The sequence below is a fragment of the Alosa sapidissima genome, chromosome 5 (assembly GCF_018492685.1).
Source record: "Alosa sapidissima isolate fAloSap1 chromosome 5, fAloSap1.pri, whole genome shotgun sequence".
Taxonomy (NCBI): Eukaryota; Metazoa; Chordata; class Actinopteri; order Clupeiformes; family Clupeidae; genus Alosa; species Alosa sapidissima.
In genome coordinates, this window is record NC_055961.1 from 15936441 (window position 1) to 15949069 (window position 12629).

The 12629-nt window shown below is 38.2% G+C and overlaps 2 protein-coding genes across 2 annotated transcripts; both read left to right on the forward strand.

Moving 5' to 3' along the window:
• The first annotated feature begins 414 nt into the window (after positions 1-414).
• On the forward strand, positions 415-5934 carry LOC121709902 (UPF0461 protein C5orf24-like). Its single transcript, XM_042093627.1, has 2 exons — positions 415-635; positions 2147-5934. Exon 2 carries the CDS (start codon positions 2153-2155, stop codon positions 2762-2764), a length of 612 nt encoding a protein of 203 aa, XP_041949561.1. The 5' UTR covers positions 415-635; positions 2147-2152; the 3' UTR covers positions 2765-5934.
• Positions 5935-9270: 3336 nt separating this feature from the next.
• Positions 9271-12540, forward strand: txndc15 (thioredoxin domain containing 15). Its single transcript, XM_042093615.1, has 5 exons — positions 9271-9497; positions 9682-10121; positions 10246-10409; positions 11870-12000; positions 12109-12540. Exons 1-5 carry the CDS (start codon positions 9416-9418, stop codon positions 12303-12305), a joined length of 1014 nt encoding a protein of 337 aa, XP_041949549.1. The 5' UTR covers positions 9271-9415; the 3' UTR covers positions 12306-12540.
• The last annotated feature ends 89 nt before the right edge of the window (positions 12541-12629 follow it).

Here is a 12629-nt window from a genome sequence, read left to right on the forward strand (position 1 = left end):
CTTTTTCAGCCATACTGTCTCTTGGCCCATCTCTATGTAAACAGGGCACGTAAAGAGGAATCGTAAATGGGTATATTGTGAGTTTTTCCCTGAATGTGTTCCGCATTATTTAAATATTTATGGCATCGAACACCGCAGCCCTAATGAATCATATATATTTTATGCCATGCACAGAGACTCAACTGACAACAATGTCTTCATTTCTCTCGGTCTCATAAAGACAGATATCGAATTATTCCTCGTTTACGTATGCATTTCTTTGCTTACAGAACCGAACTATCTTTCAATATATGAATTCTTGTGAAAGCATAGATCTGAAGTAAAACGACTATATGATCTGTTGCTCGACTCGTTGCAGTTATTCCCATACGGAAGAATGCGCATGCTCGGCCATTCCCTGGATTATTAATTTTTAATGGAGGTAGCTTCCATTCTCTCCCAAACCTGTGTCGAACGAGGAAACAAAGCGTCAAACTAGATTAATTTCCAGTATTTTAGCAGCGTATTCTGCAACAAAACCTGTAGGTTCGTTGTTGCACTATTGCCGGGGAAATGAATTTGTAGTATTTGGAGGATGGAAGATCTATCGCGCTCGCCTTTAACCCTTTACATCCCATGATACTGAGACAATCGAGGTACAGTAAATTTGTTACATTTTCTCCGGAAATGTTGTCTATCCATTTTCAACTATTGTCTTAATGCTTAAGTATAGGGTTGTAGGATTGTGTCAACTTTGTTGTTTTGATATTGAGTTTTTAAGCATAGCCTTTGGAAACCTTTTCACTCTAACACATAATGGGCTTCTTGTTTTAAAATCAACAACAGTTAAACCACGGTCATATATTCATTTAAATCTACTTCCAAGTGTATCACACTTTGGCAATGTAACAGTGAAGACCATGTTCATGGTTATCTCTGTGTCGCTGCATTATTTCGCTAAGCCTCCACAGGACACTATGTACACAGCTAGTATGCTTCATAGCCTATTTGGCAGTATGATTACGTCCTCTGTAATAAATGGCATTGCACAGTCGTAGCATCCGACAAGTTCTGAAGACGGCGTAAATGTAACGGAGGCTTAGGCTACTTTGTTGCATGTTCTCTACTTCCATTACCAGTTTTTCTGCAGACCTGGTGGGTTAGCTGAGTGCCCGACCCAGCGGTTGCATTGCCCCCATGTTGATTCTTCCTTTCAAATACAGGGAATTGGAACAGACTTAGGCCTACAGTATTTAAACTGCAATTATGTTGGCTATAGTTATATGTTCACGGTGTGATTGAAGAAAACTGCCAACAAACTCTAAATTGGCATCATTTAGTTGAAGTTAGCCTGCAAATCTGTATCTTTATCGTCTATATTTCGCACTAATAGCGGTTCAAAGCCTAGCTCTACAAGGTGTTCCAATGAAGACAATGGCCTATGTGACCCCAGTCATATTGCCATCACCTGAAGTCACTGTTTAGACAACATTTAAAAAAAAGAAAATTATATATATTAGCCTATTCGACATTTAAATGGAAATTTCTAGATCAAATATAGGCATATTTAAGATGTTAAAATGGATTAAATGAGGTGTAAGACAAAGCAATCTTTAAATAAGTCTCTTGGTCAGGGTAAGCGCTTGACATTTTCCACAAATCCATATTCTGAGCCTAGTCAAAATATTTCATTATGTTGGATAATTAGTTATTAATGAATTGGGGAAAGTGCAAAATATCATTTGTTGACACAAGACATTTGTCAGGCATTTTTATCCTCAAATTGACATTTCATTTTGAAGCTACACGACTTCAACACATCACAGAACAAAAGTGGGCAAGGCATAAAAGTTAACCACAGTGGGACATTCTATAATGTTGTATAATACCAAAATGGTGGATATTTAAAATATGGGCCAAATTTACGTCAAACATAAGTTTAGAAATAAAGCTGACCTGGTTGAACTTCTTTAGCTGGGAGCCCCCTAAAAAAATGTAGACATTTTGAAAATCACAATGACTGACATAAAAACAAAAACATAATGATATTTAAATAAAGTGTAATTTCTAGGTCTTAAAACAAAGCTCTTATTCTGATTGTGAAACCACCCACAGCATACCATAGCCCGTGTTATTATTATTATTATTATTATTATTTTTGTTTCAGTTAAAGATGATGCGCCGAGTCCCCAACACCAGCAGTGACTACTGCATGAGTAGTAGGCCGTCATGCTTAGCTGAAGACAGCCGCCACCTCGCCTCTCACTTCGACCTGTGCTCCACGCAGGCCAGCAAATTCTACCCCTCCATCCCTCTGCCTGGACAGATGTCTCTGTCCCCACTGTCCTCCTGTCAGAACACACTCAAGCCAATGACCTGTCAGCGACAGGACCACCATGGTGATGCCCACCCTCCAGCAATGGGGATCAAGAACAATGACCAAAAGCCGGAGGACTCAAAGAAAAAAAAGACTCCAGGCAGGTCGGGCAAAAGGGGCCGCCCGGCCGGAACTACCAAGGCCGCCGGGTACAGAACCAGCACCGGAAGGCCACTGGGCACCACAAAAGCGGCAGGCTTCAAAACGAGTCCCGGGAGGCCCATAGGCACGACCAGAGCTGCTGGTTACAAAGTGAGCCCAGGCCGCCCGCCGGGAAGCATCAAGAACCTCTCTCGCCTCACCAAACTGGGCTATGGAACCTGCAGCAGCGCCGCATTCCCATACAGTGCCATGCACAAGAGAGGTGTGTGTGAATCAGTGGCCAAAGAGAAAGAAACTAACGAGTAAACAAAAATACACATGTATACATATTTTTATCTGGTGCTTGTGAAAAAAAGCATGTTTTGTTGTCAAGTATGGATGTGTGTTTATACTTTTGTCAGGACTCTGTGTCATGTAAATAACTATGGAACCCTACATTGTGTGTGAAACAAAATCATTGTTGGTATCATACTATTTTTCTGGATATTGAAGTGTTTAATTTTTGAAATGCTACTTGTTTGGTTGCGTTGGCATGAATTTGCCCTCTTTTTGCCTCACCATGAGGTGCACTCTGCTGTTGAGATAAATGGACACTTCTGCTCTGGAGTGTAATGTAGCCAGATTTATGTTGGAGCCAATTTTACTGACCTCTGTAAAAGAGCTCATATTTGAAAAACGCCTAATTTGTTTAAACACCTAAAACAAGTTTCAAGTTCTAAGTAGTTTATTCTTAGATGTGTGTTTTGAAAGAAATCTCAACAAAATACTCCAATGAGCAGCATGAGATGAATTTGGTGGCAGCATCCTTGAAAGAATTATGTTTTGAGATGGCATATTGGTCAGGTAGACTGCATGGCACCACCTCAAAATCTGCAAAATATTAGTGTTGTAGGTCTACTCATACGGCACAAACAAAAGCTTAAAAAGCTTTTTAAAAGTTTGTTTGACTGAGATTTTCCCTGACAACTCTTCAAAAAAATATTCCAACTCCTAGTTTGGCAGCCCAGCTGACACATTCTTTTGTCCATGCTGTTGGCCAATAAGGGCCTATTAGATGACATTCAAACCTAGTCTTATCATGAAGTAGTAAAAACGTGAATGTACAATTTCAGAATGTGGTAATGGTCACCCCCTGAGGTACCAGAATGTGAGAATGTGTGTGGATTGATCTTACTCTTTACCGGTGCAGTCCATGATTCTACAGTAGTAAAAGGCTTTCGAAGTTCAAGTTCAACAGCCAATCAAATCCCACCCCTCCCTTCCATACTCCTTAGCTGAAATTGTTTTTGTCTGAGCCAGGACTGAACATCTGACAAAAGATTTTGACATTTGACAAACAAGTGGATTTGATTATAATTATGGTCTATCACCATGTCAAGAGACATTCTGTATGATCTGTGGTCTGTTGGGACTCCACAGAGAGTGTATTTGGTAAGGTATGGCCTAGTGTTTGGATGATAAACATTGGATTGCTTTTTCGATTTCTTTGGCAGCCTAAACAGACCGACCTTTTTCCACTTCAAGTATGTCATTTCGTCCAAGCTTTCTTCACATTCATGTTTCTTAACATAAACACAGGTTTTGAGAGTGATTAACTGTGTGTTATAGGTCTGTATTAAGAAATAGATGTTATATATCTGGCACCAAAATTTACTTGACTGCTTGGACATGTGTTTAATGATGATACATTGATAATGATTGTGGTGTAAATTTAAACATTATCTTTAAGTACTTTGCTTTGACTTTGGAACATTCATTGAAAATTCAATACATTTGTTGCTTATTTTGTTGCACATGAGTTTGATGTGTCGTTGAAGATTTTCCATCTTAAAAAACCAAATGCATAAAGCATCAGAGGCCTATTCACATCAAAACAATATATTGTAAAGCAGGCAATTTCTTTTATTATTTTATTATCTCACCAGAACGTTTTTGTTTGAACAGTTGTTGATGGTCTATTTCACAGTCCTTATTTTGGTCATTTGGCCTCTGTCTCAATTATTCTGAGAATGTATGTAATGGACAGCTTGATACAGCTATAGGATTATTTCTCATTCCGCTTGTATATTGAAATTCACGAGATCTCTAAATAACAAGATATCTTAGTAAACTAGTCGTTTTGACTTGTCCATCATTTTGCTCCATTATTTTATTATGTTGTGATACTATGAGTATTTGGAAACTGCTATTATGGAACATAATGTTATTTTGAGAAAAGTCTGATATGTCATGTATGACACAATGACTCTGTAGGAGAAACAGGACTGTAGTAATGTTCCGTAGTAGCTTACCAAATGCAGTTGTATATGGCACCTTGATTTCTGCATGATGAGATTTTACCCTCTTTTTTCACGTTGTGTCTTCATTGTCTTTGAAAGTGTGAAGGTTGAGGGCCTATTAACAGTTTATTTAATCTGGTCATATATTGTTTTCATTCTTAGGGCTTACTGTATTGCTGTCTAGCCATTGGTTCCCAATTTAGAGTGTAATACCTTAGTTTCTCACAAATCCTACCAATGTAGACATCACGACTGTTTTGAGTATGCTAATGTATCCACCCTTTACCAAAGAACTCAATGTATCTGCCTCCAGAGATGAGCTTGCTACAAAACAAAAAAATAATTTTAATGCATTATGTGTCAGCTCTTTGTGGACAAGAGCTTACTTACCTCAACAAGATGAACAGATACACGCTAAAAGATGTGTTTTGTTTAACATTATGTTTGTCAACAATATTGTCAATGATGACCATACAGATAAATCTCAACAAAATTACTTTCATTCCATTGATTTAGTGTCATTTGGGCAAAAACATCAATCAAGCATACAACAAGTATGTAAATGTATGACTTATATTTTCTATGATTTATACTGTCACTCTTTTAATGCCTTTATGTGTCACTGTTTAACAGTATGTATATACACTCAGAGTGTTCTGGCTTACAAAGATGTTGGTGTGATGTTGGTTCTATGATATTGCGTGTTTTGATTTGTCTTTCACTCACATCTTACAGTGTGTTTGTTTGATGATGTGTATTATTCCGGTTTTGATTATTATTTACATTATACACATTTCGCTTGAATTGAAAAGTGATTATTTTTTACCTTATCTTTGTTTTCACTTTTAGGGTCATATTATAAACCTTATATCTGTCACTGGCATAAATCAACCAAAATTGTTATTTAGCCATTTGTCCATGGTGATTGATTGTGTTTCATTGAATCAATTAATCAATGAACAAAGCAAATGTTATTGAGTGATATAGGCCTATAAAGTGGCCCTTCACAAAGGAAATTACTTACATTTGCATTATAAAATGAAGTTTAGTTTATTTTTTTCAAAAAGAGCTGTGTTGCACTGAAACAGCTCATCACAATAATGTAATGTGGGAGCAACATTTTCTTGTTTGACCTTAGCATATGTGCATGTTAGACAAGTGTTTGAGAAGTTGTGTAATAAATCTTAAATAAATCTGGCTGATGGGTCCTTTTCATATATTTTCATTACAATTCACGTAAAATGGCATCACTTGGATCAGTAAAACTGAAACAATTGGAATTTACGAATTATTTGTGGATCTCTTTGATAAGCATTGAGCCGATGTTAAATAAAATAGGTCCCATACATAAAGTATATGTCTGTTCTGTTTGTTTTGTATCAATAAAAAATATGATTAACTGGAAGGCAATTATATTTACATGGTCTGCCCTAGCCTATATTTGCTGTCTATGTGGAACAGCAGGTCTATTGTTTATTCAGGACAACTGACCATTCGTTCAAAACTAGACTCAATGAATATTGGTTAAAGGCTCAGTCCTAGTTTTACAATTATGGATCAACCCTCATATACCATTCAAACGTTTCTGGCTAAGTTATGTAGATGATATTGTCAATTTAGAATATCATACTGCTCGCGTAAACAAGGCCAAGGTATCCACCCTACAAAAATGTGAGGCATTAATTTGCAGGGTCAAAGATCTCATACCTCTTGTGTGATGAGTTGCGTCATTGTATAAAATACATGTTGCTGTTGAGTGCTCTTTCTTTTCTCTTTCTCTGTAAATATCAGTTTTTGTCATTTTACATTTTTAATCTCTTCTTTTTAACACAATTAGGTGTATGATTTTATGTATCATGTATCATTTTATTATTTCATGTAATCGTATTGTCCCCCGTCCCCCGCCCCCATTTATATAACTCAATAAACAGTTGATCACAAAAAAAAGGCTCAGTCCTCATAGTGGGGTACGAATTGTATTTCCGTAGGATTTTTTTGCTAAAATTGATATTTTTGTTTTATTTGCTTTATTTGGGGTCCTACTGTTGAAAAATGACGGGGTGCAAATTTTCTGACCCCGTTTTGTCCCCCCCCCCCCCCCCCCCTCTGGGGGCGTTTTGTCACCTTGGCCAGGATACTGACCACCCACGACATCTACTAATAATGATCACATTTTCACAATCTTGGTGTCAATTTAGGGGTTATTGAGGATGCTGAGTCCATTTAAGACAGTTTCATTGTGATCAGAAGTTGTTATGGCAAATCCAATGGGGCAAAGTCGCCAAACAGTAAGTGAGCTCATATTTTGGGAACACTTTGATGTATGTTAACGAAACTTAACAACTGACCCCCTCCCAAGGGTACACAACAAATTTGGTGTAATTTGGCCACTGGGGGCACTATAATTAGCGAACCTGCGTTTAGGGGTTACAATATATCATGATGACGTAGGGTTAGCAAAAAAATTCCAATGGCTAGTCATACTCTTCATGATGATCATTGCAAATTTTCCCCACTCATTATAAACAATTGGCCATTTTGGATTTTCCTTAAAGAGAAACTAAATCATCAGCAGTCACAACTTTATTTGGCCCCCTCATTGCTGCTTGCCAATTTTTGTCAAAGATAACTATTTCAACACAAGATATATGTGATTTATATTAATTCTGTCTAATGACACAAAGCTGAGAATCACATTGCTAAGATACAGACAGAAGATACAAGAAGACAAAATTATTATTACTTGGACCAGTCTTTAAAGGACAAAACACGCAAGAAGAGAGCAGCAACATCAAGGGAGTTTGAAATTCATCTGGAGATGAAACTCACAATGTCTCTTTTGAAGGAACTTTTGAAGAGGCAGATACACTTATTGCTCATCAAGCAATGGTGTGTTCAGCTGAGACTGGCTGGAGTGAAGTTAGAGTTTGGTCACCAGATACTGATGTCCTAATCCTTCTGCTTGATGTTGTTGCTGGTAAGCACCTTGGACCTCACACTCATCTCAAGTTTCTTACTGGTAAGGGCACAAAATATAGAGAAATTGATGTGGTAGAAAGAGTGCAGATTATAGGACATCAAAAATGTCAAGGCCTTATCGGCCTTACAATTTCTCTAGTGCTGACTGGGGTGGTAAATGGGTTGATGCCTACATGAAACTTGATGATGATGATGATCCTGTCATCAGTTGCTTTAAGAAGCTTGGTTTGCCATCTAATCTCATCAATGGTGAACTTCCCCAACAAGTCAGAGGTCTAGAGCAGTTTGTCTGCAGTGTCTATAGGTCAACTGGTCACACAACTCTACCAAAACTGAGGTGGGAGCTATTTCGGACCAGGAACTTGGAGGGAGAAATGCTACCTCCGTCACGAGCTGCCTTGTTGCCTCATATCCTTCGTGCCAATTACATTGCCATGCGTGATAAATCCTACATTTCAAACTGTCCAGTTCTTCCTCAGATTGAAGAAAATGGTTGGACTTTCCAAGAAGGAGTTTATGTTCCTGTGACATGTCTTACACTCCCTGCCCCTAGAGCTGTGTTAGAGTTGACAAAATGTGTGTACAAAACCCAGTGCAAAACACTCAGGTGCACTTGTCACAGACATGGAATTCCCTGTACTCCTTTTTGCAAATGCTTTGCTGGTGACTGTGAAAATGCGACCAAGCATACTACAAATGAGGATGATGCTGATGAATGATCGATTTATGTAGAAGTGTATTTCTAAGGTGTTTATTTCCTGTTCATGTTTATGCAACTTTACATTAATAATTAGTTCATTTATCAATTAGTTCATCAATTAGTTCAGTACTTAGTTAATGTACACTGCCATTGCAGTAGAGCTACAGTACATTTTGTATTAATTTTATTTCAAAGATGTTAAATGATTGATTGCTTTATTAGCTATTTTTAAAGGAAAATATCAGATTGTTCACCAGATTGTTAAAAAACACACAAAAAAAACACATCTAAACACATATCTGCTCACTGAGGCCTTTAGTCTCTAACTCTTTCTAAAGCCGCTATATCTAACAAAGTTATTATTATTATTATTATTATAATATAAATTACTCTTTACGTTTATACTGTGTATTAATTTCTTGAGTGCACATAACTTAGAGTGTATATATAATCAATTTGACCAAAAAATATGATAAAATACCATAGAAAAGCCTAAACCACTACCAAAAAATGAGACATAACAACTTCTGATCACAATGAAACTGTCATAAATGGACTCAGCATCCTCAATAACAAATTTGATCATTATTAGTAGATATATGTGTGCAGTCATTATCCTGGCCAAGGTGAGAAAGCGCCCCCCAGAGGAGGGGCAAAACGGGGTCAGAAATTTTTTTGTGGCATTGTCATTATGTTTGCATTTGGACTAGCTATATAACTACTATAAAACTAAATATGACTTAAATGTTGCTTTAAACGTTCAGATCTTGTAAATTGGAGGCTTACGGCTGTGTGCACAAAAAGCAAGGCAGGGATGAAATGTTCTGCTATTCTTATTGGATATCGCTGATGAACTTTGAACCGGAAAAGATTCTTCACAGGGTCTGCGTTCACTGCGTCTGTTTCTCTAGAGACGTTATGCTAACTTTTCCTCGATGCATGTAAAATATTGCTATTAAACATGCTTTTACCATCTTGTCACGTTTTAAAATAACTACCATGGGATGTGCAGTGATTACGTTGGAATTTTTATGCATTTTATCGTTTTCCCTTTTTGTTATTTCATTTACAGCAAGCCCAGGTAGGTTAAGTGAGATGATAGGTAGAATAGCTAGCTAACCTTATGTTAGGGTAGCTGCTAACTAAACAGATGTTAACAGCATGTCGCAATGAATATAAATATGTTTGTATGTGCCAGAATTTGCCTGAATAGTTGTACTTCCTCTGCAGTCACGAAGGTTAAACATTATGCCTTCTTTTCTCAGATAAAGATGAGGTCCCTGAGTTCAAGGTGTCAGATGATTACATGGACGCAGAGCAGACTCTCGAATATACGATGGAGGAAACACAGGTTGTTACTAAACAGCAGTACAAAACCGCTGAAATAGCAGATGCAGTGATGGGAATTGAGGTACCACCCAGTTCAGCTGGAATCAAGTCACTCATCCCAAACTCTGCAGATCCCATCACCGGGTTCACGGCTCCTTGTGATGAGGAGACATGTGTCAGTGAGACTCCAGAGGAGGCAGACGAGTTGGACGTCAAAGAGAACGAGGAACGCCTAACTTTAGAAATGATCCACACCGATAGTTTGGCTAGCGAAGAAAACGCCACAGAAACAGCAAAAACGTATAAAGTGAACTGCGATAAAAGAAATATCACCGGAATGGACAATTTCACAGTTCAGGTTCTCAATGCATCACAGGTGGGCCTATTATAAATGCTACCGTAGCCTACATTTCATTATTCCATGTTTACATGAATACAAAGAATGACTGACTTGCCTAGAAAGTCTGTTGAAATGCATGCTGTTGTTTGTGTTTCCGCAGGACTTGATGGATTTTCTTAACGTCAATGGCACAGAATGCTCCCTGGTTCTGTTTTTCACTACTTGGTGCCAGTTCTCTGCCAGCCTTGCCCCACACTTCAATGCAGTACCCCGTGTGTTTCCCACAATGCACTTCTTGGCTCTGGATGCCTCTCAGCATGGCAGGTCAGTCCAAACAGTATATGGCTGTCTTTATAATTAAGCAGATATCTGCATTTTTGCAGGTGAACAAGACACTGTTGAAGTAGATAATAAAGGCTTTTTTTTTTTAAATTCACAGCACACATTAACATTCCACCCAATCAAAAAAAGATTTCAGGAGCACAGAAGGGAGATTGGAATTTAACTACATTTTTGAACTCGGTGTGATGTTCTCATCAGTGAGAAGAATACTAATTGTTAACCAAATAACAAAGTTAACTTAGAATGCATTAAATTACTCATGCACACCACCTTAACTCACCTGGAGGAGGGGAATGGGAATTATGTGAGGATGCTGTTCATTGACTTTAGCTCAGCATTCAACACGATAGTACCTCTCACCTTGGTCACAAAGATGAAGGCCTTAGAACTGAACACCACCCTGTGTCACTGGATTTTGACTTTCTCACCAACAGTTCACAAGTGGTTAGAGTCGGGGGTCTGACATCTGACACATTAACCATCAGCACTGGTGCTCAACAATGTAAAGTAACTACTTGGATTGAACAGCTCTACTTGGATCAGGTTGATGAGGTGGCACAGTGGTGTCAATCTAACAGCTTGACACTGAATGTCAATAAAACCAAGGAAATGGTAGTGGATTACAGAAGGCAGCAGCAGAACTACAGTTACACCCCACTAATGATCAGCGGGCAACCTGTAGATAGTCACAAGTTTTAAATACCTTGGTGTCCACATTACTGAAGACTTAACATGGACTGTTAACACTCAATATGTTCTGAAGAAGTCCAGACAATGACTCTACTTCCTTCGTCAGCTAAGGAAATTCAAAGTTTCTACATCCATCATGAAGGCCTTCTACACTTCAGCGGTTGAAAGTGTTCTAACTGGTAGCATCATCACCTAGTATGGGAACTCCACAGTTAGAGATTGTAGTACTCTGCAGAGTAGTGCGCTCAGCTGAACGTACTATAAGAACTCCACTCCCTGCTCTACAAGATATCTATTCCAGAAGAGTAGGCCTACTCCTAAGAGCCCAAAAGATTCTGAAGGACTCTTCTCATCCTAACAATGGATTATTCCTACCGCTGAAATCAAGAAGACGCCTATGTAGTCACAAAGCCAGAACTGAGAGACTCAGTAAAAGTTTTTATCCCCAGGCCATCCGAACTCTGAACTTTTTATTTATTATTTTTGATTTCTCCTCCATCTATCTACCCATGTCCTTGATTGCCTAGCCTTTCTGCAGTTGGTCATGCTTTATGTCACTGTCATAAAGCATTCTATGTACACTGTAAACATTACACTGAGCACTGAGATGCAGTATCATCAACCTCTTGCCAGAATTGTAGGCTCTACCTTAAATGTCAAATTTATTAAACAGTGATTAAATATTATACCAACAAATTGTATTTAGTGTAAATGTAGACATTTAGCTTACTTGTGCTCTTGATCTTTTTCAGTCTTTCCACGCGATTTGGTACAGTTGCAGTCCCCAACATACTGTTGTTTCAAGGAGTGAAACCAATGGCCAGGTTTAATCACACAGACAGAACCCTTGAAACACTGACATCATTCATAGTCAATCAAACAGGTTAGTGTATAAAAACATTACATTTCAAAACCATTGTCTAACAGCAGTTTGTCTAAACAAATGTTAGTCTGTCAGTAACTTATGTTGATGTCATCTCTTTTCTTGCAGGTTTTGAAGCCATTTCAGATCAGATTGTGACAGAGGAGGATACTATCGGTCCTCTTCCAAGTGTGCCTGTGAAGAGCATAGATTGGCTCCTTGTCTTCTCTATCCTGTTTATAATTGGCTTTACAGTGTATGCCATCTTGCGAACAGACAGTGTCCGCTGGCTCATACCAGGACAAGATCATGAACATCAGGACTAAGCACTGGCAGTTACACTGCTGTTTTTTGTTTTGTTTGTTTGTTTGTTGTAATTATTTTCTTCACGTCCCCTCACAAGTGACATTGTGATTGGGATTGGTGTATTTATTGTGTTTGGAGATTTGGGGTTGCACTGAGCAGATTTCATTTCAGAGGTTTTCTAATTTCTTCACATTTGTCATGCTTTTAACTTTTGCAATCATTCGATTTCTCTGAATAAAAAAAATAATCAACCAACCAACGGTCTATGGGTGCTTTGATGCTATTCATATTGGTGTTATTTTGCTATTTGGTTGAATGTGGTCATTGCATGAGTTTGGCTTTTA

Excerpts from the sequence above, each read along its gene's own strand:
- LOC121709902 (XM_042093627.1), top strand. The coding sequence starts at position 2,153 with ATGATGCGCCGAGTCCCCAACACCAGCAGTGACTACTGCATGAGTAGT.
- txndc15 (XM_042093615.1), top strand. The coding sequence starts at position 9,416 with ATGGGATGTGCAGTGATTACGTTGGAATTTTTATGCATTTTATCGTTT. Across the intron at positions 9,498-9,681 it reads TTCATTTACAGCAAGCCCAG|ATAAAGATGAGGTCCCTGAG; the intron begins GTAGGTTAAGTG and ends TTCTTTTCTCAG. Across the intron at positions 10,410-11,869 it reads GATGCCTCTCAGCATGGCAG|TCTTTCCACGCGATTTGGTA; the intron begins GTCAGTCCAAAC and ends GATCTTTTTCAG.